Source organism: Falco peregrinus, chromosome 2, assembly GCF_023634155.1.
Source record: "Falco peregrinus isolate bFalPer1 chromosome 2, bFalPer1.pri, whole genome shotgun sequence".
In the NCBI taxonomy this organism is placed as follows: domain Eukaryota; kingdom Metazoa; phylum Chordata; class Aves; order Falconiformes; family Falconidae; genus Falco; species Falco peregrinus.
In genome coordinates, this window is record NC_073722.1 from 12484728 (window position 1) to 12495879 (window position 11152).

General features: G+C 44.5%; 1 protein-coding gene across 6 annotated transcripts in view; it reads right to left on the reverse strand.

Moving 5' to 3' along the window:
• The window catches only part of MGAT4D (MGAT4 family member D), a 39934-nt gene extending 33014 nt beyond the window's left edge, over positions 1-6920 (reverse strand). For 4 of the 6 annotated variants that reach the window (XM_055797416.1, XM_055797412.1, XM_055797411.1 and 1 more), the window contains exon 1: positions 6767-6920. In XM_055797416.1, the coding sequence (XP_055653391.1) occupies positions 6767-6857 (91 nt within the window). In that variant the 5' untranslated portion in view covers positions 6858-6920. Of the gene's footprint in view, positions 1-5746; positions 5908-6766 lie in introns of all 6 variants that reach the window. The other 2 variants (XM_055797415.1, XM_055797413.1) reach the window with 2 other exon arrangements.
• Positions 6921-11152: the final 4232 nt, after the last annotated feature.

Genomic DNA, 11152 nt, shown 5'->3' on the forward strand with positions numbered 1-11152 from the left:
CTTACGCAAACACTTAAATTCGACAATGTGCTAATGTCTAACGGGATTTAAGCACCTTCCTGAATTTGTGCATGATCTTTTAATATTTTGTTTGTAGCATGACAGCACGGAACTGTTTGTGTCTCCCAACAGGTTAGAGACAGCCGAGCAAAACTACCATGAAGTCAGAAGCTGCTTCACCTGCACTGAGTTATGTTCACCCATTATGTTTCATGTCCATCCCAACCGGGGTAGCTTCGATGGTTGAGCTTTAAGCACAGGACACAGCATGCCTTAATGCGTATCTTAAATGTTCAGGAGCCTCTGAAGTCAGTCAGCGCTCGGGTTGGTTTATTTTACATGGCTGAAAAGGGAAGGTTAAGTGAGCAGGTTAAGAAGCTTCTGATTGTTCCTACTCATCCATCCATCCTGTCCATGCCCTGACGGCAACTGGGCTGCAGGGCCCGTTGCGTTAAGTAGGAGGAGAAACACTAGTTTCAGCCAAGCACAAACCTCGGCCTGCTTCTAACTGAAAATAGGTAAACAAACTTGTTTCAAAGAAAATACAACTTAAGTTCTAATATTTTCTTAAATGTTGGCAAACAATTCTCATTTTAGATCTGAGTTTTTTCCTATATTAGAATGTTGTGAAATGTGATCTTAAAACATTCAGTCAGAATATCACTATACAGGAAAGCAATAGCATTAAAATAAGTGGAAAAATATAGAAATTGAATGGATATTGTATGGTGTTTGCCCATAATTGGCATACCTTGGTTTTAAAACAGTAATGTTAGTAACACGATACAGGTTCTTAATAGCAGTGGAAAATTCTGATCTGAATATGGCCTTTACCAGTTAAATAAAAAGCACTCATTCACTTCAAGCAATGGTTATTGTTTCGTTCTGGTTAGTATTTTAAATATTTTTACTGTTCTGTCCGATGTAGCAACAATAACTCATTTACACACGCATTTAATGAAATGCCTAGCCACTGAAGTATTTCTAGATACAACTTGGTTCCTCAAGACTCAGTGTGCTGCATTAGGAAAGCGTGAAGGTCATGTGTTTACACCTGTTTAAGTACAGGTTGTGATGAGACACTTGCACAGCGAACAACGAGAGTTCTGAAACGTTCCCTATCCCTTTCTCTGTGAAAACCAACAGCGGTCTCATTTTGTACCTGAATCTTTATAGGATTTATGACTCGGTTACTCTGCTTTTGAGGACAAGGCAGCCACTATTCTGCCTCAAGTAACTGCAAGAAGCAGCAGACTCTTAGTTCAGTGAATTACATATTTAGAAGCCAGTACAACTATACAGCTTTTGTAAGTATTGCATATGAATTTTGGTGTAAAATTTTGGATCTGTAAATACTGCATCTTAAGTCTCATTTGAGGTCGTTGTATGCTGTGGGTTTTTTTAACACCTAAATGCAGAACGACACAAGACACTGAGTAAAGCCATCAGTGGACTGGAGAAACTGCTCTTACCTCACTGCATTTCCAGCTACATCCCGACTGCATATTGAGGCAAAACCTGGAAGTGCAGTAAGCTCTGTACCTCTCAGATCCACTGGAAGGAAATGCATGCAAGGAGGGAAGGTGCAGCGTGCTGCCGTGGTTTAACCCCAGCTGGTAACTCAGCCCCGTGCAGCCGCCCGCTCGCTCCCCCCGGTTGGATGGGGGAGAGGATCAGAAGGTACAAGTGAGAAAACCCATGGGCTGAGCTAAAGACAGTTTAATCGGCAAAGCCAAAGCTGCGCACACAAGCGAAGCAAACCAAGGAATTCAATCCCCACTGCCCACGGGCAGGGAGGTCAGCCCCCCTTCCTCCTTCTTCCCCCAGCTTCATAAGCCAAGAATGACACCATATGGTATGGGATATCCCTTGGGTCAGTGGGGACCAGCTGTCCTGGCTGTGTCCCCTCCCAGCTCCTTGTGCCCCCCAGCTGCTCGCTGGTGGGATGGGGTGCAGAGCAGAGAAGCCCTTGGCTCTGTAAGCCCTGATCAGCGGTAATGAAAACATCCCTGTATTATCAACACTGTTTTCAGCACAAATCCAAAACATAAGCCCCACACTCGCTACTGTGAAGGAAATTAACTGTATCCCAGCTGAAAAGAGCACACCTACCAGTCAACTGTGACAAGAACTGTGGAAAATGGTGGTTAAGCACAGCCTAACAGGCCTAGAGAAGGCAGGAAAATTGACTCTTGCATGTCCAGAAATCCGGATAAGCTGCACTGGCTGAAATGAGAACGGCGTAATTCAAGGCTCCTTATCAAATCTGACAATTTGCCACTGTTTAATTGAAGCTTTGAGCCAGCATGTGCCAGTTGGGTCTGGCAGGAAACCTGCGCAGAGCTCCATCACAGATGACAGAACCTCCCGAGGACCTGTGCTTGGGTGCACAGCGGGAGCAGGGGTCAGCCAGCTGAAGCAAGGCAGCACACCGTGGGCAGAAGATTATTGGAAATAAAAAAGAAATTTTTAATCAGCTGTTTGGACTAGCCGTGTACATGGCTATATTTCAACTGCAAAAAAATACTTTCATTAGAAATACCTTTTTGACCCTTTGTAGCCCTTTGCCTGACGAAAGTTTTGTGAAATAATGAAAAAATTAGTATGTTAAACAATTTAATAAACCTTAAATATACTTCTGTGAACACACAGCACAAACAGTTTATCTCTTCTTCACCCCAGTTCAAAGGAATAACTTCAGAAATCCAGGTTTCACAATGTTTGACTCGACATGTATATATTAACATGCTTAGGTCTTTGTGACATCACATTTTAGCATCGCATTATCCTAAGTTCCAGGCAAAGCTTAACTTTAATTTACTTGGTTAAAGTATCCCACAAATTCAGGTGAAGAGGGCAGCAACACATTACAACTCAGTTCAAGGAGACCTAATCCTGTAACCCGTACAAGCAACATGAAGGAGCACTGCCATGTGAGATGATCCAATTTACCTCACTGCTGTGACTTCCAAAAAAAGTAATTGTTATTCAGCCAAACCACCAAAGTTTCTTCTTATTCAGGAATAGCGTTTCCTCTGAAGAAACTATGTAAGTTCATAACGAGTTTATTATGAACTCTTGCCTTCTCCTTTACTGTTTTTCAGGTGGTGTGGCAGAAGGAAATTGCTACTTCCTTACATTTACTTTCATATTTTTGTATACCTGTGATATTTCTTGTTGATTAATATCTACATGGAAAACAGTAGCTAAAACTGTGTGAGAAAATCACTCCATCTATTGTAAGTTGTATACTACTTCCCATAACTACAAATCTGTATGAAGAGTATTTATATGAGAGCAAATACTTTTGGTCAGGTGAATTAACAAGTGGACTGTAATTCAGTTTCGCAAGAGTAGGAACATCTACATCATCCTGACAACTGCCTTTCCTAGCCTCTGATGCAAACTGTTTCAGACAGGTTTTGCTTGGGGCATGGGGAGGGACCGAAGAGTTCACAGCAAAACCATGCACGACGTGGAACAGGTGTTGCTACAGCGTCCATCTGATTACTTGCTAATAGCAGCCTGCGTTTGCAAGCACTCCAGAGGATGCTGAAGGAATCAGTGTGCAAGTTTAGGCAGACAGTTCCAGGTTTTGCTGAAAATCTGGTGCTTACTAATTGTCTCCTCCATAATTAAGTTTTCTTTTTTTTTTCCCCCCACAAAAATATCAGCCTATTTAAAATGAAACCTGTGCTTGTATTTATAAAGCAATGGAAACAGTGACTATGAAAACATCTTTGTAAGGATAGTTAAAAAGTATATAATATTACCCACAACAGCTGAAGCCTAGTGACTTCGGTAGATTCCGAACCTTCATTTTTAAGGGCATGAGTGACATAGGAGCATCTTTCCTGCCGTGCCAGTTCAAGCGACCCATACTCAAGTTAAGCCTCACAACTGCAAGTCAATGCTTAAGCTCCACCGAGTAGTTAGAAGCAGTACCAAACAGCCAATTATTTACTGCTGTTGTTGACAGCAAACACATTGCAACTCAAATCTCTGAAGATAGCTAGCCCTTTAGCGTTTGAACGAAATGCTTTTAAGTGTTTAAAGGTTCCCAGCTTAAGCTGTTGATTTTTATTTGCACAGAGTCGGGGGCAGAGCCAACTTACACACTTTCAGGGGCTGAAAGGCTCTGAGCCTGCAGACAGACTGAACAGTGGTTTACAGGACTATTATATAGCTTTCATATTATGGAAGTACTTGCCCTGTCCTATGCCCTGTCCTAGTTGTACAACAGACAAAAAAAAGATTATTTGCTCTCCCAATGTCACTACAATCCAAGAAACAGTAACTGGATAGAAACTGGAGGGAATACTACAGACTACTGCTGCTTAGCATGATATGCTGCACTCAAAGATTGAGAGTATCCTAAACCCTTTAACGGGCAGAGCAGAGGAGGAGACTGAAGTAAGAGGAGGTTTAACAAATGTGTGGAAGAAAATGAGCAGGAGAAGAACTTTTGACAAGTAAGTGAAAGAGTCTGGAGCTGATAAACTGAGACAGTACTTGACCTCTCTGTAACAGGTGTAATAAGTGAAGATAGCATTAGAAAAGATAACAAACACCACATTTGAGATGGGAGACAAGTGGGAACTCCTGTAGTGCTCTGGACATGTCACTGGAGAGGCAAGTTCAGCAGTGCGGAAGGGAAGAGAGGTTTAACAGTAGCTAAGCAGAGGTATCTTCCCGTTTGCAGAGGAAAAGATTAATTTCAAAGCACCTTCTTAAATAGGTGTTCTTTGACAACAACAGAGCATTAGCTGGTTTGCTCCCAACGCTTCTCTCTCAAACTGTGGAAAAAGGTAACAACATGCGGCTGTTCTTGGGGTATTTCTGGATGGGCAGAAGGCTTCTGTCTTCTAACATCACTCAGGAGCAAAGACTACCCTTCCTTCCAGTGAAATAAACTTAGCACAAAGTCATTCACACTGTGCTGCCACCTCCTCCTCTAGTTACCACTATCAACTCTTTTATTTACACATTTGTGAGATTTACCAAACTGAAGAGATATTGTGTCTCTGAACACTACATATTTACATTTGTAATAGTTAAAAGTTTGTTGAAAAAAAACAGGTGCTAATAATAATAATTAGGAAAATGATACCATCTGAGAGGAATTAATTACTCTGTTTACTGTGGGGGAGGCGACAACTATGGAAAAAGTTAAAACAACACATATAGCACAACACATATTGCTCCCCCCCAAAAAAAAATAAAAAAAACCCAAACAAAAAAACCAAACCCAAAGCAAAACACCCCAGTACAGAAAGACCAAAAAGAAAACAGGATGAAAATGGCATTTCAGTAACAAGGAGTCACAAAATGACATGGTGACAGGGGTGGTAACTGTGGACGGAACAAACGCTGTCATTCTATCATCTCTCGGATCTTGGTTTCTTAGGACACACCCTGCCTGTACTTCTGTTTCTCCTTCTCCACTCCTAGCAGGATTGCCCCTGAGAAAAGCATCAAGTATTGCAAGATAAACAACCATACAGCTGACAAGAAATGATAAAGGCAGGAGGATCACCACCATCAGTATTCCGTTGGGTGGCTGAGATCTCTACTGCCACTTCTTTCTGTTACAGAAACAATGAATATAAATACATTAACAGCTAGTTGGAGCTCTGTGTTCATCCCAGAAATTGCTAATTGCCTTGTTCTAATTCTGCGTTTATAAACCAGACCTTTATGAGGGTGTATATAGGCAGTACTTAAAGATCCCCGCTCTCACCCTCACCTGAAACAGTCACGTAACAAGCCACGTCTGCAGGTCTCAGAGGTGCTATGGGAAGAGATCTTCTAATTTATTTTTGGAAAAGAGCATCAGTTTTCTCTTTCCAACGTAGGCTCAGAGAATCTTAGACATGGCTTTCTGTAGGTCTACCCAACATGTGCCACCTATGTAACCCATTAAAAAGATCTTAGGCAATTTTAAAGTTTATAAATAAAAACACTCAGGTATTTTTTCTATGGATTGAAGATCGCGTTCCGGTGCTGGCAAGGTGCACATGGAAAAGCAACTGTACATGAGGCGCAAACTCAACTGCAGGATGGATAACGCTTCTTCGTCCTCCCTTGAATAATAATATTAAAACCAAACCCACGGCCAAACTGACAGCCATGGCAATCGCCTTGACACGTTCCCTCCATCCCAACGCGAGACCCTAGTTCGTAACTTTTATTAAATTGTTTCTTAACTTTGTTCCGTTGTTAGTTTTTTGGTGGGTTTGTTGTTTTTTTTTTCAATCGGACAGCTTTGACCGAGGGTCAAATCCCGCGGGCTGTTACACAAAGCTACTGGAACCCGGTGCGCCTGAGCACGGCCCCTGGGGAACCGGGGTTCCGCACCCACAGCGCACCCGGCGCCCCGCTCCCGCCGCCCCCCCGCTCCCACGCGAGCCAGCCGCCGGGCGCCGACCCGGGGCCACCGGCGGGGCTTGCGGAGCGGCCCGCGGATCAGCCCCCGCCCCAGCCCGCCGCCCCGGCCCTCCCCTCCGTCCGCGGCGGGCGGCAGCTCCGCGAGGGGACGGGGCGACCCGCCGCCTCCCGCGCCACGACCTCCCCTCCGCGGCCCCGGGCGCCGCCGTCCCGCCGTCAGGCGGCCGTTGCAGCGGGCGGACCCCGGCCGTCGGGCGCGGGGGGCCCAGCGCCGCGCCGCCCCCGACGGCCCGGCAGGAGGGAGGCGGCAGGTGCCGCCGGGCCGCCCGCCCTTGACGCCCCCCGGCCGGGCCGCCCCCCCGGCCGCTGCCGCGCTCACCTCGGCTGCGCTGCCACGCCGCGTACCACAGCAGGGGGACGGCGGCGCCGAGGCACAGCGCCGGCAGGAGCGCGCCGGGTCGCAGCCGCATCTCCCGGCGGGGCGCTCCCACCCGGGCTCCGCCGCGCCTCCTCGCCCCGCCGCCGGGCAACTGCCGGCCGCGCCCGCCCCCGCGCCGAAGGGGCCGGGGCAGCGCCGCGGGGCACCTCCCGGCCCCCTCCCCGCCGGCAGGGCCGCCGCCCCGCCCGCCTCACGTTGCCCGCGGAGCGGCGCCCGTCGGGAGGGTCCCGCGGCGGCGGGGGCGGCTCCCCCCGCTGCGGGCCGCGGGGCCGTGAGCCTGCCGCCGCAGAGCCCTCCGCACGCCGGGCCCCCGGCCCCAGCGGCTGGCAGGTGCTGCCTCGCCCGGGTCACACCGCCGAACTGCTTATCCGGTACATCCAAAGCCAACGGTGCGTTTGCTTGCGTGTTGCTTGTAAGACTGTGTCAGGAAGCCAAGCAACTGATACCTGCGTTTAGCACTCGGGTAAAGAAATAAAGCTTTTTGCTTCATCGTTAAAGTAAGGAAAGCAGCCGCAGGGATCTAAGCTGATGCAGTTCTGATGTACGCTGGTGAAGGCATTTTGCTTCGTCCACCCACACACGTGGTTTCCCACCATGGCAGGCACACCTCTTCTCCTTCCTACATCCTCAGCAATCCGTAAGCAAACAAAAAATTGTCACCGTTCAGAAGACGTCTTCTATAATGTAGTTTAAACAGGGAAGGGGTATCTTACTTGCCGGGCTGCCCACAGTCTGTTAGAGGGACACAGTTCTAATAAACCACCTGTTCTATAAGAAAAAAGGCCCTCCTTTTTATACCTGATCAGCAGGGAGCCAGTGGCCTTCGCTTTGACGTGTTCTCTACCTGCTCACAAACCTAACCCCCATTCCACACCTGAAATGATGAACATACAGTTTCCCGTTCTGTGCTGCAAAGACCTAAAGGACAACTGTCATCATACTGGACTTGAGTCACTGATTAAAGCAGTAAGCTGCTCGCTACCTACTCTGTAACCTACTTCCTTAACTTATTACTAGCCTATATAATTTATTACCTTACTTACCCAAAGGATATAGTATTTTATATAATTTGGTTTATAAAAATACGCTTATATTCTTAATACACAACCTCTTCCCTCCCTTTCTCTATTTGTGTACTTAACAACTACATCTCCTCTTAGACCAAAACCCAAAATCATTTGGAATAGTGTTGTGTAAAGAGAAACAAAACCCTGTAACGCTGGTGTCCAGGCGCAAGCCCGCGGGAGGCCCAATGCGATCGCTGCCTGGTGCATGTGCCACTCTGTATATACTGCCAACAGTGTATCTATGTCCTGTTTTGACAGTTAATCTTAGACTCCCCAAATGGTACTTCGTTGCTCTTGAGAGGTTAGTGTAACCTTGCTGTGTTTGAATGATGATATGGATGGGTTTACTCCTCTGTTTACTAATGATTTTGAATTATAAATGTTATTATTCATTAATAATGCAGGAGACTGATAGTAGCCTGCATCGCTGTACAAATGGAGAACTAAAAATCTGAGTATGGCTCCATGAATCACTGTGAAACCTTAAGTGAGACCTCACTATTCCTGATCTACACTCCTTCACTCTAAACCTCCCCCTTCCTTCTGTTTCTGACTGTATCATTAATATTTTTACAGACAAATCTTCTTTAAGCTACATTTTGAATACCTATTTGTAATTGTTCATACTAACCAATGTGATTATGACTCAAGCTCTCTCATGCTGTTGCCTCCCCATCGCTGTTTCCCTCTCCAAGCTGACAAACTAAAAGCACTATACTTTTGATGGAAGACCAATGTAGACTTTAGCACATTTGCAGTAAAATAGAGGTTTAGAACTAGGAGTAACAAGTAAGCATTAAATGTGTCACATGTAATGAACAAAATGCCTTTGAATTGACTGGCTGTTGTTTTATCTGTTACGAAGCCAAAGCGAACATGTAAATGATGTGGTCAAGGAAGAAGGCCAATGGAGATAAGAATAACAGAACTCTAACACATGTTCAAATTTAGCTTATTTTCAGAACCAGTAAGAAAAAACCCCAAACCACCACATATTTCCAGAAACTAATAACAAACCTACACACTGTACAGGGAATGTCTGTGGAGACTGCCACTGAATGCATTAGATGTTATTTATTAAGGCTGACTATAAAGCATACACAGTTTACTCAGCCATGCTGCGTTGTGGTGATCATTTACTTAGTGCTGACTTCTTGGGCTAGCGCATTAACTTACTATGAGGTAGTGCATTAAGTGTTCCTAAAAAAAAAATATCTAAATACCCAATCACTGAAAATGCCATGAACTTCCACTGCCTTGGGACCTACTTGCAAGCAGGCCCCCTTACTCACTTAATGCTTTCCTAACCTCTTCCTCCCAGCGCTCTCTACATATGTTATTTCACATGCTCAAGAACTATGTACAACTGGAATAAGACGTGCAGGGGTTTTGTTGGAGGGTGTGTGTGGCGTGTTAAATGTTTCAGACCAGTTTTGCCTCTCAGCAGCAGACTTTCTGCCATTTTGGCGAACTGATCATCTTTAAAAATACTGTATAGAACATGTTGCTGCATAACCTGTAATACTTAGCACTAAGCAAGTCATTCAATGGACTAGTTCCATTGAGGTGGCTTGCCTGCAAGAAAAGGGTTTCTAGGCTTGTCTTCATGCTTTGTAGCTGAATGCTAAGATGATTGTGTCACATTTTCGATACTGTTTTCACACATCTCTGTGTAAGCAGGAGTAGAGATAAGAAAGATTAAAATAAATATTTGACAAAATACAGGCTCATGGGTGAAACAAGCAATGGATTATTTTGCATGCGGGTTGCAGCTGTCCTTGATCTACAAGGGTACAGGAACAAAGAATAACTACCAGTAACAATAGGTAATAGTTGCTGCCATGGAAAGTTTTCTGACCGTGTAGAGATCCAACTGATATTGCTGGTTCAAGTCCCCTTTTATTTGCTCTGCTCTCACCTAAGAAATATGATTTTAAAAGGTAAACAAAAGATCATTATCTTTCCTCCAACCAAAGTCTCTGTGAAGGTAATATCGGAAGCCAACTACTGAACACAGAAAGAGGAAGCTAGAACTCTTTCTCTCAAGCTACCACTTTATATTTTTGACTGTCCTAATATAATTTATGGATTGACTGAACATGACGATACAGAAGCATCTTGCGTGATTCAGGTACTAACAGTTGCGTAAAATCAAACACGCTCACTGTTTTGTGAGTTATAACAAGCTGTAAAAAACCTGTCCAAAACATGTGCTTTAATATTTTTAAATAAATAAATGTAACTGGTTGCAGATTTTACTTTAAAAAACAGATTTAAGTAATGAAAATGTTGTATGAGCAAAAAAAAAAAGTACACACTAGATAAAAACTGGCATCTTTTAAACTCTTGCATTTCAGAAACGCTTTAGAACAAGACCTCAAAAACTGTCAAGCTTACCTCAACAAATCTAATTATAACATAAACAAGTATGGTGCAATGTATTGTCAACACCGGATACTCTACACGTCAGTCCCGGAGACTGGAAGCAAAGAGAACTAAGAAAACAACGATCATGTACTGTATTTATTGTTACGATAAAGTTTAAGATTGTCATAAACCAAAATAGGAAGTGGAACAAATTCCAAAATCTGTAGTAGAAGTTGCCTCGGTTGTCCACAATCCATGCAAAAAGGAATTTCTTTTTAAGTATAAATAACAGGAAAACCTGTATTTGTATTGGTATGAACTCTTTAATCCATTAAAAGATGCAACGGAAAGTGAAACTCTTGAAGCAGTTAGGTTTTATTTTGATATACATCAAGAAAAGTCTCATCAGCTAGAAATGTCCATGCTGTTCGCACAGACCCACACTTTAAGGATGCACCTGCTGGACTTTCTAAGTAATTCCGGTAGCTCATGCTCCTAATGAACTGAGAGCAATCCACACGTGGGCATAAGGAAGTGACAGCAAGGACCTGACCACCCTTCCATTGCTGTTACAATTCCTCTGCCTTCCCAACATCAGACTGTTAACACCCCGCTGCTGCTGAAGCCAGGATTCTCCCGAGGACAAACTTTTAGCCTACCTGTGTTTAAACACTGTAGCAGCACCAGTGCTCGGCCAAATGGCCAGATGGGAGGTGTAGCACAGTCTTTTTTCTTGATCTGGATTATTTGCTCAAAGTTGTCTCACATACAAGCTAAGCAGGAGCTGTAGCTTACCCAGGCCTTGCAACGCATATGAATTTCTTTCTTCCAATTCCTTTTACCAGTTCTTAGGCACTGGATCTTTGATACTTTTTAAAGGTGTTTTTTGTTT